This window comes from Coturnix japonica, chromosome 1 (assembly GCF_054131305.1).
Source record: "Coturnix japonica strain WE chromosome 1, WE-NBRP24, whole genome shotgun sequence".
NCBI classification, from domain to species: Eukaryota; Metazoa; Chordata; class Aves; order Galliformes; family Phasianidae; genus Coturnix; species Coturnix japonica.
In genome coordinates, this window is record NC_140663.1 from 141,222,876 (window position 1) to 141,250,070 (window position 27,195).

At 34.0% G+C, this 27,195-nt stretch overlaps 1 protein-coding gene across 39 annotated transcripts in view; it reads left to right on the forward strand.

Annotated features, from left to right (window-relative positions):
* MYCBP2 (MYC binding protein 2) overlaps positions 1–27,195 on the forward strand; it is a 193,127-nt gene that overhangs the window by 88,221 nt on the left and 77,711 nt on the right. For all 39 annotated transcript variants that reach the window (XR_014948429.1, XR_014948419.1, XR_014948426.1 and 36 more), the window contains 18 exons: positions 216–437; positions 1,148–1,339; positions 2,258–2,464; positions 3,127–3,258; positions 4,722–4,900; positions 6,057–6,199; positions 7,023–7,123; positions 8,440–8,658; positions 9,312–9,537; positions 10,041–10,159; positions 12,894–12,981; positions 16,654–16,706; positions 17,900–18,072; positions 18,370–18,514; positions 20,659–20,871; positions 23,769–23,824; positions 24,200–24,315; positions 25,083–25,180. Coding sequence is in view for 35 of the 39 variants with exons in the window: in XM_032442048.2 (XP_032297939.2) it covers positions 216–437; positions 1,148–1,339; positions 2,258–2,464; positions 3,127–3,258; positions 4,722–4,900; positions 6,057–6,199; positions 7,023–7,123; positions 8,440–8,658; positions 9,312–9,537; positions 10,041–10,159; positions 12,894–12,981; positions 16,654–16,706; positions 17,900–18,072; positions 18,370–18,514; positions 20,659–20,871; positions 23,769–23,824; positions 24,200–24,315; positions 25,083–25,180 (2,682 nt within the window). In the remaining 4 variants the exon portion in view is untranslated. The remainder of the gene's footprint in view (positions 1–215; positions 438–1,147; positions 1,340–2,257; positions 2,465–3,126; positions 3,259–4,721; positions 4,901–6,056; positions 6,200–7,022; positions 7,124–8,439; positions 8,659–9,311; positions 9,538–10,040; positions 10,160–12,893; positions 12,982–16,653; positions 16,707–17,899; positions 18,073–18,369; positions 18,515–20,658; positions 20,872–23,768; positions 23,825–24,199; positions 24,316–25,082; positions 25,181–27,195) is intronic.

Here is a 27,195-nt window from a genome sequence, read left to right on the forward strand (position 1 = left end):
CTTAAAAAAAAAAAAAAAAGGTGATTGCAGATTCAGCTAATGGAAACTTATGTGAAGTTAATGGAAAATTCACAGGTTCATAAATATATGAAATAGTTTATTTAAATAGTAATTATAACTATTATAAAACTGAAAAATTCCTTTCAAAAGTTGTTTTTCCTCACTGTTCATGAATACAGCAATACCTTTCTAATAATTTCACTTTATGTTTTTAGGATATCCAGGAAGCAAATTTCAAAACTTCCAGTAGTCGGCTTCTTGCTGCTGTGATGTCTGCTCTCTGCCACACTTCAGTAAAACTGACCTCTATCTTTCCAATTGCTTATGATGGAGAAGCATTGCTGCGATCAGTGGTCAAACAAGTCAGCACTGAGAATGACTCTGCTCTGGCCCATCGTTTCCCCCTTTTGGTTTCACATATGGAAAAACTGAGTCAGGTCAGGATATATTCTAAAAATCTCAAAATATTTCACTTTATAGCAAAGAAAAGTTATGTATATTCAGATTTTGACTAAATAAGGATGAAACTCCATTTGCCTAAGTGCTTCCTTTCTAAAAAACTGTTTGAGAAACTCCTGTTATTTTACTGATTTTTTAGCTTTTGTTCTGAGATACTCCATAAAATACTTTCTTGTTTCTGAAAAAAAAATAAAATAATAATTTATTTTTGAATGTTAAACTAGGAGAAATATAGTTCAGAATTGTCTTCTATTGCATAGTCTTTCTTGCAACAGTTTCTCAGCTTGTGCACATAGTCACAGGAGTAGGTGGACCCTTTCTGTGTCCTTTCTGGACCCTTATAGGGCACCCAGATATCTTTCCTATGTAATAAACAATGTGAATGCCAGTTCATTCTGGAAATTAAGAATATTTTGGGTTTTGTTTGTTTGTTTATTTGTTTGTTTTGGAAAAGGAGTACATCCTGTGATAGCCTTGAGAATATTTATATATATGTATATATAAATATTTATTATATATTTGCATTTTATATTATATATATATATAATATATATATATATATTAGCTAATGGACACTATTTTTTCTTAATGTCACTGAATCTTCAATTACCTAATGTCTGTATAATACAGAAAGCAAATTTTAAAAGAATAAGCAGTATTATATGCCATTTTTGTCTTTGTTATGCAGAGTGAAGAAAATGTTTCAGGGATGACAAGCTTTCGGGAAGTGCTGGAAAAGATGTTGGTCATTGTTGTTTTACCAGTCCGGAACTGCCTTAGGCGAGAAAATGAACTTTTCTCTTCACATCTGGTTTCTAATACCTGTGGGTTGCTTGCTAGTATTGTGAGTGAGCTTACAGCATCAGCATTAGGATCTGAGGTAAAGTTTCTGTAAGTTCATTCCTAGAAGTCATCAATTAATACAGATATATTTTCTTTTTGCATGCACACCCATGCAAGTACAAACTCAAAATATATTGATTTAGAGCTCATTGGAGGCAGTGCCACATTTCCAAGAGTTTCTAAGCTTCTCATTTTATAATAGGTTCCTCCATGTGTTCTGTCTGCTTTTGACTGCAAGTCACAATTTGCTTTTCGGTTTGTGTAACTTTTTCTTGTTCATACTTGATTCTCCTTAATATTATTGTCCTTTGCATATTCAAAATTAAATAATAATTTCTTCAAATTCCAATGTATATGTATTCTTTCATTAGACTGTTTCCAGCTAGTTTGTTTTGTATTGGAAAATAGAGGTTGGTAACGAGTCTAAACTCTTAAAATCCCAAGATGCATATGTATGAAGCTATCATATTGTTAAATGATAGGAATTTATTCAATTTTTATTAAACTCACATCCCTGTTTATGTACTATCAGCATTTTTTTTTTTTTTTTTTTTTCACAGAATGTACTTAATTTTTGGTAGCATTGATTAAGATGTTTTTATTGTTTTGTAAGATCTGTTTCTTTATTCTCTTGGTCTTGACCATGTCTAAGGCAGAAATATGCAACTCTTCTTCTTGAAGCATAGCTAAATTTTATCTTTTTTTATTATTCATATGATATATGTTTAAATACGTGAAAAAGTTAGGAATAAGATTCTTAGTTATCTCTCGCTATTTCAGAATTACTACAAAATATATATATTTTTAATAATATTTAAAAGAAGCTGGTATAGTGGCATCTTTTATGTTTTTATTTATGTGTTGACTTAAAATTCATTGATTTTTTATTTATTTATTTTTAAGGTGTCTAGTATTTAGCAGTTAACTTTTCCTACTCTTATTTAATTTTTTACAGGTTGATGGACTGAACTCTCTTCATTCTGTCAAATCCACACCAAACAGATTCACTAAAACAAGCCAGGGAAGAAGCTGGAATACTGGGAATGGATCCCCTGATGCAATATGCTTCTCTGTGGACAAAGCTGGTGTCGTTGTAGTAGGATTTTCTGTTTATGGTGGAGGGGGAATACATGAATATGAGCTGGAAGTATTAGTTGATGATGTAAGTACTACATTTGAAAAAAAAAACACAGAAAAATGGAACAAAATATTTTTCCATAATACATTCCACAATGAAGTTTTGTAACGTGCTTATACAGTCTAAGTATCAGTGCAGCTGTACGGTTTTTTGCTTTGCTTATTGTAGTGATTTTTGTGGTGTTTCAAGCAACGTACAGTATCCAGTGTGCTCCTTAAGTCAATTATGACCTTGAAATCTTAATTACAGATAATGTTTGTATTAGGTTTTTAATTTCTAAATATACGTTAGTCTCTATGTACTGCTAAGGAAAATAAGAAAAAAAAGTACTCCAATTTAAAACATTTTTCACCAATAATTTAAAAAAAAAAAAAAAAGAGTTGCCTGTCAGCATAGTCAGACTGAAGATGTCTTGTGCGCTTTTAAAGTACTCACCCATAACATACCTACTTTAAGTGACTATTCTAAGCTCTTTCAAAGGGCAAGCATAGGTTGATACAGAGAATTTCTCAGAGATGCTCAGTAATTTCCTTGTTAACTGAAAAGCTTCACTACTGACTCTAAACAATTCGTTTTCTAATATTTGTATTATTTGTGTAACAAATTTTGCAAGAAAGCATTATTTGCATACATACTATGTATTTATAATATAAACATATTAAAATGTCATTGTTTCTTTGATTCAGAGTGATCATACTGGAGATTCAACTCATTCTCATAGATGGACGTCATTAGAGTTGGTTAAAGGAACTTACACCACGGATGATTCTCCCAGTGACATAGCTGAAATTAGACTTGACAAAGTTGTGCCACTGAAGGTAAAGAAAAGAAGTCTGTAGTTTCTTGTGAAACAGCGCTTATGACTTGCAGAAAACAAAAACTAGAATGTTCAGTGTAATATTTTTTTTTGTTTACACATGTACAATTGATCTTTGCTTTATGAATTGTCAGTTTTGCACTGAAAAGTGAAACTTCTAGGAAGTAAAAAGAATTTAAAACTTAACTTCTAAAACGGTATAAACCAGTTTGTAATTCCTAGGAAATTACGCATCTTGAATGTACAGCTTTCTTGTATGCAGTTTGGTACCTTGACACTTCGCAGGCAGTTAGAAGGATAATCAGAATAGTTCGGGTTGGAAGGGACCTTAAAGATCATCTAGCTCCAATTTGTCCTTCATGAGCAGGGACCTGGAATGGATTACTGAAAGCCCCATCTCACCTGACCTTTGAACACACCTAGGGATGAGGCATTCACAACTTCTCTGGGGAACCTGTTCCAGTGCCTCACCGCCCTTGACATCAAAGAATTTCTTCTGTAGACAGTAGATTTAGGTTAGACCTTTTAGTTTAAAACCATTACCCCTGTCATTACATTCCTTCATAGAGTTCTTCCCCATCTTTCCTGGAGACCCCCTATAGGTACTGGAAGGCTGCTGTAGGGTCTTCCCAAAGCCTTCTCTTCTCCAGGCTGAAGAACTCTCTCAGTCTATCTTCATGAGAGAATTTTTTGGACTAGCCCCAACAGATCCAACAGGTCTGTGTCCTTCTTTGTTGGTTTGGCTTCAGACCTGAACACTCCAGTTGGGGCCTTGTGAATGCCAAGCAGAGGGGGAGAATGGCTTGGGTTGGAATCATCTGCCTTGACTTGCTGGCCTTGTTTCTTTTGTTGCAGCCTAAGAAGTGATTGGCTTTCTGGGTTGTAGACAGTTCTGGGTCATGTTGTTTTCCATTAACCAGCACCCCAAAGTCATTTCCTTTGCACTGCTCTCAATCCATTCTCTGCCCAACCTGTCTTAGTGCTTGGGATTACCCTGACCCACGTGCAGGACCTTGCACCTGGACTTGCTGAACTTCATGAGGTTCACACATAAGAAACTCTCAAGCCTGTCTAAGTCCTTCTGTAGGGCATTCCGTCCCTCCAGCGTGTTGACTGCACGGTGACGCTTGATGTTGCACACAGACTTGCTGAGGGTGCCCTCAATCCCATTGCCTACATCCACCAACAAGGATGTTAAGTCATGCTGGTAGCAATACCAAAGTAATACTTTACTTAAGTTTTATCCCATAGCTTGGGAGCCTGAAGCAACTTTGACTTTTTAAAATATTTTTTTCAGTCAGTTAAATTTGTAGAGTCCTATGAAGGACTTTTCACACTTTCCAGTATTAATGTATAATAATAACTATAATAGCTCTCATAAAACTATGAAGTTTATTAGCTCTCATAAAATTATGAAGCTTATGTACCTTATACTGCTTATTATTTTTGCCTCTACTTTTTAAGGAAAATGTGAAATATGCAGTTCGTTTGAGGAATTACGGAAGCCGAACTGCCAATGGAGATGGAGGAATGACCACAGTTCAGTGTCCCGATGGTGTAACATTTACATTTAGTACGTGCAGTCTGAGCAGTAATGGCACAAACCAAACACGGGGACAAGTTCCACAGATTCTGTATTACAGGTTTGTGTGTTACCATGATCTATTTCTAAGAAGAGTGAATCAGAATGGTCATGCTGCTATACAATTTTTTTTATTCTTTTTTTTTTTTTTTTAAGAGATATAACAGAAATAAATGCATCTGGAGTGTGTGTGTGTGTTTTGATACCCTATCAGAATTAACATGTTCTTTCAGTGTAATTTCAGTCTTTGGATTTAATGTGTTTCCGATTAGGGCAGAATTGTGTTGGAAGGATTCATTGGAAGTATTCAGTTGCGTCCAGTGTCAGTGACAAATAAATATAAATTAAAAAGCCGTGAGATTGACAGCAAAAGTACAATTCTAAGAGACAGTGAAAAAACAAAACAAAACAAAAACACCTTTCTGTAGGAGTGTTTTATTGAAGTCTTAGAGAAGTTTCCCTTCTGTATGTTTCATTTAGTTGTACTTTGAACTGTCCCACATAAAGTCGAATCATTGAGCATGCAGAGCTGCTAGTTCTGCAATCTTAATGTTCTGTAATACTGTTTGGAAGGTCAAAACTTTCTAAACATAAGAAATCTTGTAGAATGGGAAATTTACCTTTTAACTGAGTGATTTCAGTTGTCTATGCAAAAGCTGAGTCACTATTATCTTGAAGACTTGAATTAGTTTATAGTCATGTTTGGGATGCTTTGAAAGTATACATCAGCATAGACATTTTGTATGTCTTAGGAAAATAGTATATGCTAGTAGAAGCTAAGTTGACATAGGGTAGATTTCAAAGAGAAGACTGTTTGTTGAGGGTAAGCCTTACACTGCATTTCAAAAGCAAAATGAATCTTTATAATGGGGAGTGAGAAACTTTTTCACAGTTATAGCACAGAAATATTAATTGAAAGAGTTTTACTGGTTTCTGTGAAGTGTTTAGCAATACGTTTCTAAGATTTGAAGGACATCCAGTCAAAGCAGACATTTCAGAAACATGCTTTTCTTATTTTCTGTCAGACAAAAATAAAACAATAGGAAAGGGCAAATACTGTGGTATTGCCTCCAAGGTATCCTCAGTGGTTGACTTGTGGTGTTTCTTTTATTATTTTATCATAAGTTAATTGTTTTAATTATTCTATGCCAAAAATAAGTCAGCCATGTTTAAGGTAATTTTGTATTTCATGAACTTACTTTTAATCTGCCATCCAGGAGTGAGTATGACGGAGATCTGCAATCACAGCTTTTGAATAAAGCTAATGAAGAAGACAAAAATTGTAGCAGGGCTCTTTCTGTTGTGAGTGCTGTTGTACGAGCAGCCAAAGACCTGTTGCACAGGGCTCTTGCTGTAGATGGTAAGATTTTTGATAACTGACTTCCAAAATTGATTTTTCAAAAGTTCTTTCTTTGTTAGAGGGATTTGAGAGTAGAAAATCGGCTATAGAAACGATTGTAATATTTCTCTTCTGTCTTCAAAGATTATTTTTCTAATCTGTCACATCTGTATATATTCAACTGGAAGTAACTTTCTAAATCTTCAAGTTGCACTTGAGCTGTCATAGGTATATGCTTCATATAAACTTGTATAAACTTTAGCAAACACAACAAAGCCAGTAAGATTCTGTATTGCCAAAACATATGCTTTAGTGGGTCACCTCCAAATTTTGTTGCATGTTTTGCACAATGATGGTAGCAGGAAAATTGATGAATGTAATGCATTTATAAGCACTTAAAAATCAGTTTTTGAGAAATTCAGAAGTTAATCTTAAAACTGAACTCTTTTAAGCTGTATAGAAAGAGTCCGTAATATTGAATACTGTTATAGGAATTGGTTTTGACAGCTGGGAGGGACATGTTGTACTAGATTTTATAGCATAGAAAATATTAACACAGTTACACAAAATGGCAAAGAATAAATTAAATTGTGTTATAAAACAAAGAAATTTTTTAATATAAAACTGTATATAATGGCATGCTTATGTCAGGGTAACTTGGCACATTTATATGATTTTGAGTTACAGTGCCTAGATAATGAAAATAGCTCATAGTAAAAACTTATGAGGAAGCTGGAAGAATAACTAATAAGAAGCAAACAAGAAAAATAAGATGCACTTTCAACCAGGATACATTTATTATAAAGAATATTACAATACTTGTGTTGTAATTATCTTTGTTTAGCTGAAGACATTCCAGAACTACTCAGCTCTTCCAGTCTGTTTTCAATGCTGCTTCCCCTCATAATAGCCTACATAGGACCAGTTGCAGCGGCAATCCCCAAGGTATGCTCCTCAATAGAAGTTACTGTAAAAAGTTAAGAATGCTATATAAGAAAATGTTTTGCTCTGACGAATCTTTACATGATGATTTTTTAATGATTTTATGAATTAGTGTTTTATCTTTGACTACTTGACTCATCATGAAATTTCCAAGAGACAAGAATTTTAAAAATGTCATTCTTTAACTATGACTTCTTTTATTTTTAATTTATGTTGAAGTAATAATAATACAAATATATATATTAAATAAGAAAATAAAAGCATCCTTAAAGAAGTAAACTAAAAGAATACAAATTTGACAGTAGGAAAAGGCAAAAAGTTTGGAGGATCTGGAATTAATAGTTAGTGATGAATACTGATGGAATGAACTTCTTTTTTATATCGCATAAATTCAGATTTTACAATGAATATCTAAAGTAATGATAGCTATTTATTAAATGAAGTTTGTTTCTATCAAGATTACGAATGGGAAAGTGTCTCAAAAATACTTTTCAGTGCCAAAGCATACTTTAACATGTCTGAAAATTTTGAAAGCTATTATTGAATTTACAATTGTCACTAATCCCTGGCTAGTAGACATTACTATCTTTTATGTCTTTTTTTTATGAACTGTAAACTTTGTTCTAACTTCTCTTTAAAGGGGGAGGAAAGAGGACGAGCTACTTAAAATCAAATATTAATTTCTTTGAAATGTATTTTAAATTGAAATTACCTTGTTACTGTGATGAACTATAGTTTGCAACAAGTTTTTTTCTTTAGAAGCCTTCCTCTCCTTTGAAAATCTTATGAAGATTACTGAGAACAATGCAGTGTTCTCATATATATCTCAGTATATGCATTAAAAATGTACAGTATTGGAAAAATAAGTTTTCTGAGAAAATAAACTAGAACTGGAGTACAAGTTTTAGACTTTCTGTCAACTCATAATTGTTCATTCATGTTAAAACCTTCTGGTGCTGGAGAAGGTGTTTTAATGTACATGTATCACATCTGCAAACACAGATTCTTACTCAGTTTTTTGATAAGTCTCTTATTTGAGATTAAACAAGTGATGCTTTTTCTGCAAGAATTTTCTAAATGCGAAGTTGGAAAATGTGTCAGAATGAACTGTGAAAGTGATTTATTGAGAATATCCAAAACAGCCATTCTACAATGGTTGCAAGAAATGCTAGCTTGTGAGGTTTTTTTTTTTAATCCAGTCATAAGTAAAAATTTATATATTATATAGTATATGGTGCAATATAATCTATATACTATATATTATGTATTATAAAATTATATATATATATTAATCATTTTTATTTGGTGTTATATTACAGGTTGCTGTAGAGGTCTTTGGCTTAGTACAGCAATTACTTCCTTCAGTGGCAGTTTTGAATCAAAAATATGCTCCTCCAGCTTTTAACCCCAATCAGTCTACAGACAGCACCACAGGAAACCAGCCAGAGCAAGGGCTTTCAGCTTGTACTACCTCTAATCACTATGCTGTTGTGGAAAGTGAACATCCCTATAAACCTGCCTGTGTTACACACTACAAGGTAAATACTAGATCTTAAATTTTAATATTTTATTCCTTAAATACTTTTGACAAATCATTTTCATTTTGTCAAAATTTGCTGAGAATTCATACTGTCTAATATAAGAAACTGTTTTGCATGTATTATGAATGTACTGTTTTCTGGAGAAAATTCTTTTGTAAGTGTAGAGGGACTGTGTAAATTTACCCTTCAATTCAGATGTCTAATGAAAGCACCTAAGTTTGCTCATTCTAAGCAAAGCATTCTAAGGTTTGCATTTTACAATATATTTGAGAGGAAAATACTTAAACTAGTCTGTCAGTTTCTTTAATGGTCTTTCACAGGGGTTCATCAGCACAGAAACAAACACAAATGGTACCCTAAGCATAAATATTTAATCTAGACATGTTAAAACACATGCTCATAGCTCAGTGTAAAGCATTTCAGGTGTACCTGAATTTCAAAACTAAATTATGTTAATGTAAAGCATGCTAAAACAACTGTGCAAAATTACATAATTAAATCACTTTTGTTGCCTGAAGCATTAAAGACAGAAGGCAAAAAAACCCACCAAAACTTAATAATGGTGGTTTGTTTTGCATTTCTTCAAAGGTAAACAAAAAATCCCACAAAACACGCATGTAATTAGGCTTTTCTGTACTATTTTGTTTTAGGTAACTTTTCCTGAATGTGTCAGATGGATAACAATAGAATTTGACACTCAGTGTGGCACTGCTCAATCAGAGGATGTTCTTCGTTTACTAATTCCTGTCAGAATTGCACAAAGTCTGGGATTTGGACCAAAACATGCTTCTGTTCATGAAAATCTTAATTCATGGATAGAACTGAAAAAATTCTCGGGATCTTCAGGATGGCCTACAATGGTATTAGTATTGCCAGGTAATAAATATATTTTACAATAATTTTTATTAATGTTCATTCTTAGTGAGGTTGTGGGTGCTCCTTCCCTGGAAGCATTCAAAGTCAGGCTGGATGGGGCTTTGAGCAACCTGGTCCAGAGGGAGGTGTCCCTGCCTATAGCAGTGGGGTTGGCAGCAGATGATCTTAAAGGTCCCTTCTAATCCAAGCCATTCTATGATTGTTAAAGTAAGGAACCTTAACTTTTACTTTTCAGAAAAGTCATTCTAGAAAACAAAGTTGATGGAGTATCTCCATCCAGTATGTCTGGAGGCTGTTATGAGCCATCAACTGAGTATCTGTGGACTATGTTTATTTTAGGTTTCTTTTCTGAAGTGTTCATCTGCATGTTATTTGTTTTTATTTCACAAATTACTTATAAAGTCTGCATTTCACTTATGTCCATGTAACAGGTATGTTCCAAAAGAGGAGAAATATTAAAAGTTCCTTTTAATATATTTTTCTGTTATTTTACTTCCTATAAGGAAATGAAGCTCTATTTTCTCTGGAGACTGCATCAGACTATGTGAAAGATGAAAAAGCTTGTTTTTATGGTTTCAAGTGTTATGCAATTGGATATGAATTTAGTCCAGGATCTGATGAGGTAAGAAAAAAATAAAAATGCTTCAAATGAACCTATTAATTTACTCTTATATGGCCAGAAGATTTGTTGGTGAAAGTAACTGATCTGCATTTCTGATTAAATAACACTAGCAAAATATTTTTCAATTATTTGCATATAATTTTCAAATATGTGTTGTTACTAAACACAATTTATTTTGGAAATCTTTAATCTGAATATGTTGACATGGCTTTTTTGGGGGGCGGGAGGGAGGTTTAATAACGGTAACTTTCTTCAAATACTTAACATTATGATTTTGTATATTAATAAGAAATTTTGTAAAATTCTAAAACTTCTTTGTGCAGATGAATCACTAAATACGGACATCATGACAGTTTTCTACCTGAAACTGTGATGTTCACATCAAAGGCTTTCAGTACAACAGTTAGACTGCAAATACATTCTGTAATAGAATTGCAAGTTTTACAGTTTCTAAGCTCCCTTCCACCTCAGGACTGAAGCTTCCATAAACATTGTGTGACAGCAATGTCTGTTCTTGCCATTTTTGTTTAGGGCTTGGTCTTTGTTTACTTTTAAACATTCCGTGTCATTCATGAATATGTTAAAAGAGATTATCTTCATAGAAAAGTGTGATACTCCATTTATGGAATAAGGGCTTAACGTTAATTAGTGGAACCTGCATTAAGTAATTGGGTGTGCAATGTAAATTTCTGTTCTTTTGAGAGGTTTGTGATTACAGCTTTCTGAGACATTACCAGCAGTAAAAAAGTGTGTATTGTGGTGACCACTGTGTTTACTCTAGTTTGAAAGAGCAAGATATCTGTAAGGTTCAGATCGAGTCAGTATGATACATTTTGTCTCATCAATTCTGTCTTTCCAAAGAACAAACTACAATCATTATATCATATATTAAAAGTCATTCCTTGTTAGGGAAGTCACTAGAAAAATTGAAAGATGCCATTGAATGTCAGTGTTAAGGAAACAGGTTTATTTGGAACTATTAAACTTTGTTTAAACCTAGGATTTTGCAAAAATTGTCTTAGGTTTGTGCGTTGGTGGTAGGAAAGGACTACTTTTTTTTCCTGTTTATTTATTAAATCTACTAAAGCTTCACCTGCATTCTGCATATAGGACAGTGGTTTTAGAAATACAGTTAGTGTTTTTATAGGGAACTGTCAGGAAGGTTGATCCAAATTTCACATATTTACATAAAGGTGCAGTTTATTAAGGATTCAGTTTTAAATGCACTTTGGAGATTTTTCAGTCTGCTTGCAAGGCAGATCTGGGATTATTGACTCTAAAGGCCTTTGGAAAGGTTTTTGACTTATTTTATATATTTATAGCTTCAGGCAAGTCCACCTAGAAAATCCATCAGATGCAGATTCTCAGTCTACTTCATTGGTTGGTTGGTTTTGTTTGTTTTTCTCCTTTATGGAAGGAATTTGTCATTGCATTCTTGAAAGTAATGGATTCTATCTATAAATTTAAGTCTGTGAGGAGAAAATGTGGAAACATTTTTCCAATGTAATTAGAGGGAAGCGGAAAAAGGTATTACCTTTAAGACACGAGCATTTTTGGTATAATGTATTGTTCATGGTTTAAGCGAAAATCTACCTGCGCCTGTGATGGGGGGGGCGCTGGCCCAAAAAAGGAAAGGGAAAAAGGGAAAAGGAAAAGAAAACAGCAGCAACGATCTAAGGAGGCACACTCATTTACTAAATACTATATCAAAATACAGGATAACACAATATAATACAAATTAATTGAAATTAAGGCTAATGAATCAAGTAAAATAGGAGAGAGAGTGAGTCCCAAAACCAAGAGGCCTACTGTAGCTCTAGGCAAAACGGCTGGAAGGCTCCCACACGCTCCCCCCTGGCTCGGAGGATTCAAGAGAGCGAGTCCAGCCCTGAACTGAGATTGTATAGTGTGACTTATCCCTGACCGTGATGTACTCTGGGATATGTAGTCTTTTTCTGTGAGCTGCACATTTGGTAAAATTATCCATGCTTTATATGATGTTATGATGTGGAATACTGATAGCAAAATTACAAAACCATGACAAGTATGGTATAATACATGTTCATCTGTACACTTTAGAGGGGAGATTGCTTTGTAATCTGAATATCAGTAGATTTTTTTTATTTGGGAGTTCTCTTTCTGTTTAGCATCAGTCAGTTATGATTAATCATGTTCTTACCAGGCTACCAATAGTTTGGTAGCATTTGTCAGTGCTGTTACTTAGCTGAAATGGTTCTAAAAATGTTGGTATTGTGTCCTATGGTCTGTAAGGTTGAATAATATGAGGATGGTAACACAGATAATTCAAAAGGCTATTAGTAAAGGAAAACTCACCAATAGTGATACCTTAGCTGGAAAAGCTGGGGCAGTCTCCACCAGGAAGCAATCTCTGAAAGATGCTGCCTCAGTGGGGATCAGCCCTTAAATGAGGTCTAGAGGAGGTGGAGTCAAGCTCCACCCCTTCCGGGAGCGCAGCTAAATTACTCTCACCTGTACTCCCTCAGCTGACTGAACACTTGCCTCAGCTGATTAATCAGAGGTTCAGGCTCTGATTACCAATTTCCCATACTAAAATATGCCAGCCCAACTTTAAGGCAAGAAGAACATCAGAGAGAAATTTAGAAATGGAACATACAAATAATATTTCTTAGGATAAAGTAGGATCATGGAAACCCATCTGTTGTCATGTTTTCTGAAACACTATTTTTGCTTAAAAATCTGTTTAAATTTTAAGGGTATTATTCAGCTGGAAAAAGAATTGGCAAATTTAGGAGGGTCGTGTGCAGCAGCTTTGATGAAGAAAGATCTAGCACTTCCTATTGGTAAGTCTGGCTCTTAAGAACTCACTTGATTGTTGTTTCAAGTTTTTTGAATAAGTGCTCTCTGTAAGTCCATATATTGCTTGTGGTTAAAGATGATCATATACAATTGATTCTAAAATTGAATTAATCAACAAAGATTAAAAAAAAAAAAAAGTTTTCTGCTTAAGCTGTTGTGGAGGGAATGGTTAAATCTAAACCAACTCACCCCATTCACAGGGTAGTGTATCAATGTACGAGCTGTGTCCTACAGTTCTCTTGCGGTACTTCACAAATGTGCAGGTATCATATTTGTATTTCTCTTTCACTATTTTTTTTCTCACTGCACTTCACACCTTTCTGAAAGAGCAACATCTGCAACATTAAATCGTGAAATTTGAAATTGTTTGTTTTTAATTGGGAGTGGCTATTGTATCTGCAGACCTTGCAGTCTACAATAGCACTGCTATATTTTTTGCAATTATAAAAATATCACATACTTCTATAGCAGTTGCAGCATACAAAAATTTGCAATAATCCAAATGCAATTTAAAATACAAGGATAAAAGTTTATGAAAATGAGTGGATATGGAATTTGAGTTAGAACGTTTTAATGATACAACCATATTATATAATAGCATTTAACCCTATTAACATTAATGTATGGGAAAAACCATTTCTGTAATAAGATATATTTCATTTTAATTTAGGAGTGCAAATTAGAGCTCAGATATTGTTTAGCAGACTGGCAGAGAGAAACAGATATTAATGAGCGGGAAGACATTATTTGGTGTGTAATTAGAACCACAAAACCTAATCTGAATTTATTTTTTTTTTCAACCTAATACTTTGCTTGTGTATTTGAATGTGCAAATTTAGTACTTTGTTTTAAATAAGCACCTCAACTGCACTGGTAAATCTGTATTTCTCTCTCAAAATACAGGCAATTCTATAGTTCATTAAAAAGAGCGCCCTCTTCTGTTTTCTTCCAAACAGCTGCATTATCTCCTTTTGTTGATTTCCTTAGTATCCATTTGTTGTACTGTTCTCTTCTATACAACAGAGGCTGATCTTGAAATGCTTCTAATTTCACTTCCCAGGTTTTTTAACATTTCACTCTTATTTCAAAATAAGAGTGTTTGGTTTTGTTTATTTGTAATTTTGGTTTCCTAAAAGTATTGAATGTAGATGATGCATACATTGTTCTTCCTGAAAGCGTGTAAATCAAATTTGAAATGAAACAGGCAGCCAAGTCAGTTCTGCAGACTCAGCCGACGTATGAAGGGAGTTGTTTGCGAGCTGCAGCAGAGGAAGGACAGGTGCAGTTATAGGATGGTTTTCTGATTGCTAACGTAATTGATGTAACACTATACATGATATATCTCACTATTTACGTAACTCCAGCTCAAGGACTTCAGTCAAGTCTGTAAGTATGGCTGACAGTACTGCAAAACTAATGACAAATAAGTGTGTAGAGTTTCTCTACAAGACCACTGAACACTACAAATAAACAGAACTGGAATGTTACAGGCGAGAGTGGTTTGTCTTTTGTGATGGAAATTACTGTGCAGTTTTTTAAAGATGATTTTCAGTTGTCTGTAATTTTACTTGGAAGTGTTAGAAGTGGCTCAAAATAAATTCGGCAGGAAAAGAACTAAAATGTGGTTTTATAAAGCAACATTTAACTGCCTTAATATCAGACTGCTTTTTTTGTAAGTAATGCATTTTCTACCTTTTGCTGTCAGTGATTTCTTGAAAAATACCATATATTATATATTACTGCCATTGCTCATTTGCAGAGCAGTATGACTCTAAAAAAAATTATGTAATCATATGAAAGCCTATTGTAGTGCATATAAGAAGAAATAACTTTATATTTCAATTTTCATAGTTCATTTTAAAATTTCTACAGTTTTACCTTTGTTTCATGTGTGAGTTTGTACAGTTTGAAGAAATTAACGGAAGGAAACGATTCACTCCAGAAGGGAATAAGCAACTTAATTTACAATGCCTATGCTTTGGTAATTAGAAGCTAAAATTCAACTGTGTTTGAGCTGGTAGCTCTAACCTTTTTAGAGATAATGTTATAGTCGTGGTTCATGTCATCCTAAGATGAGTATCTGAAGAAAAAAAAAAAAAAAAAAAGAAATTAATCACTGAAAAGAGGTGCCTGTTTCTCTTCTGTTTTTTATAAAAATGTCTTGTAACACAAACATATAAGCTCATTATCTCATGCTGCTACAGTGCACAAAAGTAGATGAAGTAAATACTGATCCGTTTCCCTCATAATACTTAGGCCTCTGAATCTAAATAGGTGCCACTAAAACCTGACAAAATTGAAGTGTGAGAACCTTCATGAAGATCATGACAGAATTTTAAAAAAAAGCAGAAAACACATTGTTGAAAATTCTCATAAGATACATTTATGAGCGGTGCAAAGGGCATCATGGGAGTAAGAACAAAGTAAAATAGTATGTCTAGAAGATGTATATCAAGGAAGATAGGCAGCTGAAGTGACTTCTGATCTAATAGTTGTTACTGGCATCCTTATAGACCCTTCCATCTTTAGTATTATTTACATAAACTCATTATGTGAAAATGGCTTTACTGAAGGAGGATGTCCTTCACAAAAAGGTATCTTGTTTTGTTATTAACTTTTGTTGTGGATATATTTTGAATACAGTTGGCCAGATACATGTGTAAATATTTCTCTATAACAATTTAAAAATTTCATCATTATGAGTATACCCAAATATTGAGTCTCCATGTTCACAAGGTAATATTTCCTCCTTGTAAGTTCTTCAAGACTTAAATTTAAGATACTTGAATTTAAGAGATTTTTGTCTCTTTTCAAGAGAGATACGGTCCATGAATTGAGATCTAACCTAAGCAGCAATAGGGAATTGATCAGTTTGTTACTCAGTTGTTAAACATTATTAGTTAATTGTTTGAAATTTTCTAGACATGGTCTGTGAGAGCAGAGTTTCTATATATCTTCATTTCTTAAAATTATTAAAACATCTTAGGTCTTGATTCATCTCTTTTTGCTTTCCTTACTAATAGAATTGCCTGACATGTTTTTGAGAAAGACTAGAAATATGGTAACTTTACCTATTTGACTTTTCTGTTAAGACTATGTTTGGCAATTCTGGTCTCTATTGAATCAAATATTTGAGTGGCATATGTGAGAAAGAAATACCATGTGATAGAATATAATTTATTTTAATGCTCTAGGTGTATTCATAGTTTACCAAATTGTGCAGTTTATTGGGTTTTTTAATACTTCTTATTAGGGCAAATTCTTACAAGGGAGCAGCTGGTGCGTAGTTTTGAGTACTGCTTCCTGGCAATCAGCTTGATCTCCTAAAATCTTTTTCTAGGAGTATCTAGTTGCATCCAAAGATTTGCCATACATACTGTCTTGGAGATGAGATTATAATTACCAATTTTTAGTTTTGCTTATTTATGTGTAATGTGGTTTGGTTATTTGCTTGTACACTGAACTGCACAGTATTGCATGTTTACTAAGCTTATAGAAGATAATAATCTTTAAACAGCTGTCTAAACAATAATGCAAACAAAAATTGCAACAAAATTTAGTAGCATAAACTAGATAGAATTTAATTTAAACTTATCTAATACATAGATAAATGTCAGTATTATTGTTATGAAAAATATATGTTTATATTTTTACAGCAGGTAATGAATTTGAGGAAGACCTTGAGATTCTTGAGGAGGCTGCTTTACAGGTATACTGTTCCTTTTAAGTCTTGGAGTAAATCTGCTTAGATAAAATGCATAAAATATCATATAGGAAATAAGATCACTTATATATTTCAAAAATATATGTGTGTTACATTTTGTGATTTAATAAATCTTAAATGTTACCAAAATAAACCTTTCACATGTCTTTTTAATGGCAGAAATAAAGTTACTTGAATGGTAATATTTATGAAATCTCAGATAATATGACTGTGGTTATTCGGGATTTATTATGTGTTTTGGAGGTCATGATAGCTGTTGCTGATCATCAGTAGCTCCTTATTTTTCACCCTAGAAGGAGTTTTCATGTTCTTTTTCTCCTATTCATTTTTAGGGTAACTATTCTGAAAGATAGTTGTTACTGTACTTGCTGGAGAAACATACCAGTGCTACAGAATGACACCATTAACATAGACCTTAGAATAGCTAACAGAAAGTGTTGAGAAGGATGTTCTCAAAAGGAATATTTTTTAACAGCAATCCAATTTTCTTGGATTCACAGTATTTTAATTCAAAAAGTGAACCTAGGAGTTGCATCCAATTAAAGGCTGATTCATTTTCACTTGTTGCCCAATGCTCTAATATTTCATACACCTTTCCATCTTCTTCCCCTTCTTGCTAAGATGGGATTTCCTTTACTTTATCTAATCCAAACACACTTAAGATATGTTTTACTGTAAGCTATTATTTCTAGCCTTTTATTTTCTTTGGAAAATTCTAATTGGTCACATTTTCCAAAGGGCTTTCTTCGTTCTTCTTCTGACCATTACTAAACTGGTAAGGATACTCTTAGCATGACAGTTTGTATTGCCATGATCTTTCTTCCAGAAATTCTCCCTCAACTCAAGCTCATTTAGTCTCTCTTTCAACATAAATTGACTTAATGCTCTCTAGACTGAGCAGACAATACTTTTGACGTGATTTATTAGGGCTTTCTGAATTGAGTGGGTAAAACTAGTGCTAGGAACTGACTTTTTTTTTTTTTTTTTTTTAACTTTCATCAGAGTAGTTTATCCATTTAGCTTCTCCTTGAATGGTTTTAATCCCTCAAGTGTCTGTGCCAATAGTGTTAGTGTTATGTTATGGTAAAGCCTCTACATGTAAGATACTAAAAGACACTCTTTTATCTCTTCACTCTTTCACCCCCACCTCAACTCCTGCAAAAAAAAATAAAATAAAGGTGTGTAAATCTCATTCTGGAATTCTTGGAAAAGGGTTGGCACTGTCTCACTCACCAACAATATTGGAAGCTCTTGAAGGAAGTCTTCCACTGCAAGTACAAAGCAATGAGCAGTCTTTTCTGGAGGATTTCATTGCTTGTGTACCAGGATCAAGTGGTGGACGACTTGCCAGGTAACAGTTTGTGCTGCTGTAATGAATAAACCCAAGTTGTAATGACTTCTGGAGCAAATTAGAAATTTTCTAGTTATGTGTTAAATTAAAAAAATAAATAAAATGCAGTGTTCTTTGTGTGTATACAAAAAATATGTAGCTTTAATTATGTCAAATATTAAGTAGAAGTATTTGTAATGTTGTTATTCATACATAGGGTAAAATGGTACATTTCATAGCTAGGTCATACATGTACAGAATAAGAATTTATTTTTTGAGAGGCTAGAAGAGATTTTAATGTGTTTGTCTTTGCTGTAGATGGCTTCAGCCAGATTCATATGCTGATCCTCAAAAGACATCACTGATTTTGAATAAGGATGACATTCGTTGTGGTTGGCCAACTGTTATTACAGTACAAACAAAAGACCAGTATGGGGATGTTGTTCATGTTCCTAATATGAAGGTAATTATTAAAATCTTGGTTGTTCTTAAACTTCGTCATAACTTTGTTTAATATTTGCTGTAAATAATCCACAAGATACTCTTGCACACAGCAGAAACTGATATTCTTAAATTCAGTGAAATCAGACTTTTTTTTTACCCCTAACTCCACAAAGTTATCAAATTACATGAATGCCATTTCAAGCAACTTAAATCTTGTCTAAGGTATGCACGTATAGTAGTGGAAATACCAGTTGTAGACCTTTGGTGTTAAGATTGACAGGAATCCACTTTTATTTACAAGCCAGTAGAGTTTATTATAAAATGAATAAATATGATGGAAAAATGAACCATAAACGCACTTGTATAGGTGGTAACTACAAGGATGGTAACAAATGTACAGAAGATATAAGTAAAAGGGGAACTCACCAGTGATAACGCTTTAGCTGAAGGAGCTGGGGCAATCTTCACTGGCAAGCAATCTCCAAGAAATGCTGCCTCAGTGAGGGTCAGCCCTTAAATGAGGTCTCAGAGGAGGTGGAGTCGAGCTCCACCCCTTCCGGGAGCACAGCTACATTACTCTCACCTGTGCTCCTGCAGCTAACCCAACATTTGCCCCAGCTGATTAATCAGTGGTTCATGCTGTGATTACCAATCTCCCATACAACACTGAACCATTTTATAGTCATTCTAATAACGAACAGAACTTTCCCCTCCCAAATATTTTCTAGTTCCTCTAGTTTTTAAAAAATAATAATAATAGCAATAATAAAAAGAGATTATTGAATTTTGCTTTATGCTTTTCAGTTAATCACAATTGCTTTTTCAGTCATTGAATTATAAGTTTTCACGAAGGCCACAGATACAATAACATAAACTTTACTAGTCTTTGGATTAAAACCTGTAGGATATGCATAAAAGTTGGCAATTAGATTTGAGGTAATGAAGCATGTAAAGAAAAAAATTGAACACAAGATTTTATTATCTAATTTCAATAAATTAGGTTACTACTATGTTTTAAAACTCACTACTTTTCAACAGTAGTACAGAAGTTTTAAAGTCTTGATTTTGTCAAACCTAGAAGTAAATTGCCTTAAAAAAGGTAAGATCCCTTTTAGAAGGACTCTCAAATTTTAGTCTTTCTGTATGATATGATCTGAGTTATTTTTCAGTGAAGTGTTAACTCATTAACATATATTAATTTTCAACAGAAACACAAGTATCAGCTTAGTAAGAAACACAATCTAAATATGTAGTTACTAATTTAAATTTTTGACAGACATAGTAGAAATCTTCTAGTGATTCTACTGTAAATCAGGAAAATTATTTATGAATATATACATCAAAGTATTTACTGTGTTTGTTACTTAATTTCTATTTTTGTACACAATTGTAATATAAAACAATGGAAATCTTAACCTTTCCTTTGGAGTCATTCGGCGTTCAGTACACTGATGTAACTTTCAGTAAATTAGGTCAAATTTTGATAAATAGCAAATGATATCTGCAGAAACTCAACACACTTTGTTGCAGATATATGGTGAATAATGCATGAATTTATTCTCCAGGTAGTTTCTTCCTCCCTAGAAAACTAAACTCAGCTGACTCTATGTTATCTGCACTGGTAGAAGTCTGTGGTCTGACCTCTGGTAAAGAAAATCAGGAAAAATATGAGTTGAAGGGCATATCTTCAATATCTTTTTCAATATCTTTTCAATATCTTTTGTTGATAAAGGACTGTAGCAGAGCTAGCCAAGATTCAATTTCACTTTCACTGATCCAGATCACGCAGGCCACGATGATTTTCTCTGAATGCGAGTATGTCATTTGTAGCATTTTCTGTTGTGGGAAAACTTAGCTAACATGTCAGAATGTATTCTACTGCTTGGGAAGTACTGTGCAACTCTCATAAGTACTAGACTTTACCAATCATGTACGTAGTTACTAGGTACTTCTCTCCTGTATTTTTACATACTCAGGTTTTCCTTTGAGATGTTGTTCTTGGCTTTGCAAAGTGTAGCCACATACTTTCTTGACGCAGCAAAAAATTCATAGTGAGTGCTTTAAGAACTCTGTCACCGGGCTTTTATCAAATCTGTAAGATTGTGTGGACTTTTTTTTTCCCCCACGCCAAATTCATCTCCTAATTTCCATATCTGATTGCAGGTAGAAGTCAAAGCTATTCCTGTTTCTCAGAAAAAAACATCTTTGCAACAAGAGCAAGTTAAAAAGGTACAACGGATACCAGGGAGTCCTGCTGCTGCTGCTTCCCCTAGCACTGATTTGACTTTTGGAGGACTTCCTTCACCAAAGCTTGATTCTTCTTATGAGCCAATGATAGTAAAAGAAGCGCGATATATTGCTATTACAATGATGAAGGTAAATTACTGTTAATTTAATGAGATTGCTAGAAGATCCAGTATTCGAAGTGGGTGAAAGTGTTCAAAGAGGACTGAAAAAAATATGATTCCATTTGTTCAGAAGGTAAAAATGCACTAGTTATAAATTACTGTTATTATATTTATTAATCTTAGCAGAAAAACTAAGGGCATCAAGGATGCCAATTGCCTGAACTGCAAAGCATAGATAAACTGAATGAAAATTTAAGAAGAAAAGTTGTGTATTTTGATTTTGATTACACCAATTAACAAAATATCCTGAGTCAGAGGAGATATTAAAATAACTGTTAAAATAAGGGGAAAAAAGTCAAACCTGTGTACCAGCGTAGGACTGGAGTATTGCAATGAACTTAAATTAAAAGCTATTCAATGTAGAAAAAAAAATCAGAGCTCAGCACAGTAAGAAAGATCATAGAAATTCTGGATCAACTCACAGTTGCCAAAAAAGTAGGCTCACTAACCCAAAATGACTAATCTGTGGATATATTCAAATGTTACTATCTTTCCTCTTTCTTTCCTTACTGTTTTTAACGGAATATGGGAACCTGATAACTCAGCAACCGTTGCATCCAAAAAACTCTTCATTAGTTCTGTCAGCTTTCATGTAGTTTTTCAGTATATTCATTACACAAGAAATCATGGAAGTAGAACAAGATGAGTTTTTTTTCCTAGTGGGAGGCAACGGAGCTACCAGTTCAATACAGTGGAAAATTCTTCATTTGGGGTAGAAAGAAGGAGAGTACAAAATCCATTGGTAAATCCACTGGGCTACTTCACAGTTTTTGACCTGAAACATAACTTACTTTCATACCTTAACATGAACTGGTGACTATGGAGACGCAGTCTGACTCCTCTTGACAAGCAACTAACATTGCGCTCACTACCTGCTTTGAAAGATACTGGAACAGGCTGCAGAAAGTGTTGAGAAAGTCCTGAGTCATGAACAGATTGAGCTAAAAACTCCAGAATCTCAGCGATTTCTTCATATTGGTGGACAGATGAGGAAACCATTTGCACTGTTTGAACTGTTACCAATTTCATCTGCTGGGAAAGCAGTGAAATCTAGCCTTTATAACTAGGAGGTTTTGTACAGCATTCTTTCTGAATGGCATAGAGATGTTTCCCAGCTGTTTGAAGAAATGTTACCTAAATTTCACTTAATTAATTATCTGGTAGTATTTTCTGAAATCCTTACCCACACACTCAGAACATACTCTGTATGCTTTACAGTGGTTACTCAAAAATCTCCTTTATTTTATGTTCTGTGACATATTATTACTTTTTTGTTAGTTTATTGAGGGGAACTAAAATGTTATTTACATTGGTTGTTTTTTTTTTTGTTTTTTTTTTTACTTTTTCATGTTTTTTGTTTGTTTTTTAGATTAGTGTTCTGCTGGTTTAGTAGTCTTAGAATAGATTGTAAAATCATAGAATTCTTAGCGTTGGAAAGGACATCTGGGGGCCATCTAGTCCAACTCCCCTGCAGTGAACAGGGACACCACATCTAAATTAGCTTACCCAGGTTCTTATTTAGCCTCACTGTGATACAGTCGCCAGGGTTGGGGAATCAACCACTTTACTAGGTAACCTTTTCCAGTGTCTCACCACCCTTACAATGCATTGGCATTCTCATGGGAGGATTTGGAGAAGTTAAAGTTACTCTACTTGTGGTAGCACAGAGCAAGGATATGGAATAATGAATACTGTTTGTAAAAAGGAAAATACTGGTTACTTATTGGGCCTGCAGGGGATGAAGATACAATGAGGAGGACTAAAGCCCACCCAGAACTGAATCTGGCGAAATTAATAAAGGATAATATAAAAGGCTTTCTTAAGTGTGTTAACAGTAAAAGGAAGACTAGAAGGAATGTTGGTCCCCTACTAAGTGAGGGGGTTGTTCTGGTAATGGGGGATGCTGAGAAAGTGGAGCTACTGAATGCCTTCTTTGCTTCTGTCTTCAATGGAAAAGCTCTCCCTTAGGAATCCCAGACCCTGGAGGTTAGTGAGGGGGCCTGGGGAATGGAAGACTTCCTTTAGTTAGGGAAGAGGTGGTCCGCGAGCACCTAGGAAACACAAATGTTCATAAATCCATGGAACCTGATGGGGTGCATCCACGGGTGCTGAGGGAGCTGGTCCCTTCCAACCCCTAAAATTCTGTGATTAGGAAGGAGAAAAAAAATACACAATGAGAGTTCTCAAACACTGAAACAGTCTGCTTGGAGAGGTTACAAAATCTCTGCCTCTTGAAGTACTCAAAACTCTACTGTCTATGCACTTGAACAAGCTGAGCTAATCTGAAAGTTGGAATTACCATGAGGATTGCTCAGTTTTATGCAGGCAATGAACTCAGTTTGCAGACAGAGGTCTATTCCAGCATAAATTATATAATATACACAAAGAGGGAACATCATGTGAGAGAAACATGGTGAAATTATGACAGCACAGACTTAGATTGTTCTTAATTAGTCATGACGGTGCTGTATTCCTTGTTACTGTATGGGCTCAACATTGAATATGAAATCAATTTTTTTTAATAGAAATTTAGAGGTAAAGTTAAAAATAATTTGAATGAAAAGCTTTTAACTTAGAGTAGAAGAGCTTCAAAGGCATAATTGCGAACAAAGCTTTTGTTAGCAATGTGTGTTTTTGTTAATGAGAATGTAAATGTTATTGTTTCATTTGTATATATGTTATATACATGTTTGTTTATATCACCGTGTTATGCAGTTGATTTCTGGTTTTCTGTTCAGAGCTTGTGGTGAGTGTAAAGTTAGATTTTTTTGTTTGCTGGCAAAATATTCTGCTTTCTTTTGTTCAGCATAGTAATATAATTGGTTACTGTTGATGTTACATTCGTCTAATTTCATTTGTTTGTAGGCATATGAAAATTATTCTTTTGAAGAACTGCGCTTTGCTTCACCAACACCAAAGAGGTAAGCATTAAGGAATTACTTTTTACTAAAGACTAAATTTAAGAGATCCTGTCTCTTTTCCTTACATGTAGACTTACAATCCTTTACTGCTGAGTAGAATTTATTATATTTTCTTAAATTTAGGGACTTTTTACAATCTTATCTAATATTTTTATCTACTCTCTGAATATGGTTTTGTTTCATCTGTTATTAAAAAATGCTGTAGAGGGCTATGGCTTCAAAATAAATAATACCAGGTTATTGCACTGAACAGGTAGGTAGGTCATTTGAAAGGAGGAAAAAAAAAAAAAGCATAGTTTCCAAACTAGGTGTTACAGATGTTTTTCAAGATGACACTAATTGTTTGATGATTTCATTTGTTTTGTTTATGCCTAGACCCAGTGAAAACATGCTGATCAGAGTCAACAATGATGGTACATATTGTGCAAACTGGACTCCCGGAGCTGTTGGTCTCTATACCATTCATGTTACTATAGATGGCATTGAAATAGGTATTTAATTTTCCCTTACCTTAAGAAAAAAAAAAATTGTCTTTCCAATTTGAATACCAAAAAAGGGCGTGTTTTGATGCTAGTAAGATTAAATACAAAGTTCATAGCAAAAGCAAATAACCAAATTTTGATTCAAATCATGCTGTTGAATGCTTCCTTTTTGAAAAGCTGTTCTCTTATTGGATTAAGGACATATTATTTCTCAAGTTTATATCCATCTATTAATAAGTTCTGTGTCTTTACATGGATGTTTCTTTATGATCTGAGAATTTTAATCCTCTGAGATATTTTCCAGCACCTTGTGGTTTTGTACGTGTTGGTAACTAAAGATTCTGATTTATTTATATATATAGACCTTTTATGTAGACCTTTCCTTTTTGTGTAACTTGGTTTCTAAGGCACTATCTGCTTCTCAAATTATCATCTGAAGCTATGCAGTATGGGTAAGTATTGCTATTTCAGGGGCTTATACTTGATACCCCTCAAACACTTAACTCTAACTTCGTTGGTCCTTGAAGATATTATTAGGATACAAAATTACCTAGAAGCACTAGCAATCTGTGACAGATACTTGAAAAGAACATAAAGTTTTCTGTGAATTTTCACTAGGGTGTGAATGTTGATAAAATAATACATCGTTAAGCACCTGCAAGTGCCATCTGTGAAACAGCTGGGTGGTTATTTTGCATGCTCTGCAGTTACTGTTTGACTGATATTTCCCCCGTTTTTTTTTTTTCTTTTGAAACTTAGTCTTTGTTTTTTTATAGATGCTGGGCTAGAAGTGAAAGTAAAAGATCCTCCAAAGGGAATGATACCGCCTGGAACCCAACTTATTAAACCGAAGGCAGAGCCTCAGCCAAACAAGGTTTGGAGAACTAAATAAAAACTACAAAAACTAGTTGCATTTGGGTGGCGCTTTATTGTTGTTTAATACATACAGTGATGGAGGACATAAGGCTATTTGAAATCACTTTATTCTGCTGTAGGGAATGAAGTGAATATACTGAAAAAAAAATGAAAGTTGCTCATTTCATATACTTTCTGTATATCCATTGGTAAAACTTTTAGAAGTGGTATAGTGAGTGCCTTTCTCTTGGTTTGTCTAACAAATATTGTGCAACTATTATGAAAATTACGGATTGCATTTTAGACTAATACTAATTTTTTTCATTTGATACTTTGTTGAGGTACAGGACATAAAAAGGGTTTTACAAAGATTGTTGTCTAATAAGGTACTTTTGTTAGTCAACATAAAAATTGTGAATTAATTTCTTTGGTATTGTCTCCCTTTATCAGAATGTCTTTTTTCTGTAGATTTTGACTTTATTATTTCAACTTATTTTTCTACCCCAAAGGAGTAAAGTAGACACAAAGAACAGAGGAAAGCTGAATGATTGTGTTGCGCTGCTGGGAAAATGCCAGATAAGGGAAATATCCTCCACTTCCTCTTTGGTGCTCAGAAAAAGATTTTAAGCAAGATGCTGAATCTTACTTTCATTGAATAAACTTCTATTGAAAGATACAAAATACTGAAATTACACAAAGCTACCCTTTCTTGTCTTAGCAGAAGAGCAAAAGTGGGTGATTCTCCTCTGCTTAGTAATATTTAATTGCAAAAAGGATCTTTCATTGATCTCTAGTGCATCTTGATTTTCTTCTAGTTTCCTGGATATTCTAGTGACAGAACCTTTTGTCATAATGTCCATCATGCAGTATCTTCTTTGGCCACTAAAGAGATTCTTTTTCCGGCTCTGCCATCTCAAAATAGAAATATTTACTTTTAGTTTCCACAAGATGTTTTATTATTCCTCGTTGCTTTTTTTCAAAAGATACTTCCAGTCTGCTTCTCTTTTTCATCCTTAGGAATAGCTCCTCATGAGTTTCTGGTAATTTTGTTACTTTATTATCTTACTTGTTTATTACCTTAATTAAAACTTTTTATTGGGTGAGGTTCACCTCATAGAATTTAATCGTATTTCCACCCAAGATATATGCTATTTACAGACCTCCTTTTCTTTTCGGTTATTATAGTGGCAATTGATACCGGTTTATCAACTGGTATAACCGCTACATTTTTCACCAAGTAACATGAGAGTTAAAAACTAAGAAACCAAAAGTTAAGCCACTGATGTTAAAAGGCAGTAGTCCATGTTTTTTTTATCTCTCTGCATTTGTACTCTTTCTTCTTGTCCAAGTTGCAGCCTCTTTGAAAGAGGAGCTGTCTTTCTGCCCTGTGAATAGTGTCTATTCAACCTTTGTTCACACTAGAATTTGATGGTGTTGGAGTAGTACATTAGATTTTTCAGTCTTTAAATATTATATTCTTTTTCTTCTGTGTCATAATTGCATAGTAAACTAGGGTGGAATTTGTCTCTGTATATGAACAGTAGTATTATAAATAATTCAGAAAGATAAATATTGTGCTGTGCTTCATGCTTCTGAACACAAAAATGCAGATTAGACATGTATGTCAGAAATGGTCCACTATACTGAATTCCATTTCACTGAGACTAGGTGACTAAGAGACCCAAGAAGCTTTTTTTTCCCCTCCCCCCAGACCTACATTTCAGGTAGTTGTATTCAAACAGTGGTATCAGTGGATTCTTATTAGTAATCTGTTCTCAGAAACAACAAAGTGTCTTCACTGAAAGAGTGGAGCAGTCCAGTTTTGAAACTAGACCTAACTGAATCTCAAGTTACAAATGTACACCACGCTATGAGTTTGTACTGATTTGTTCTTTCTTTGTTAGTTGAAGTCAGATGAGAATCTGACTTTCCTGTCCATCAGAACGAGTAAAAGAGGTTATCATAGTGATCTGTGTTTAGTCTGGAGTGTATGAACAGTAAGAACTGCTATCTCCTTATAGCCTGTGAAATTTA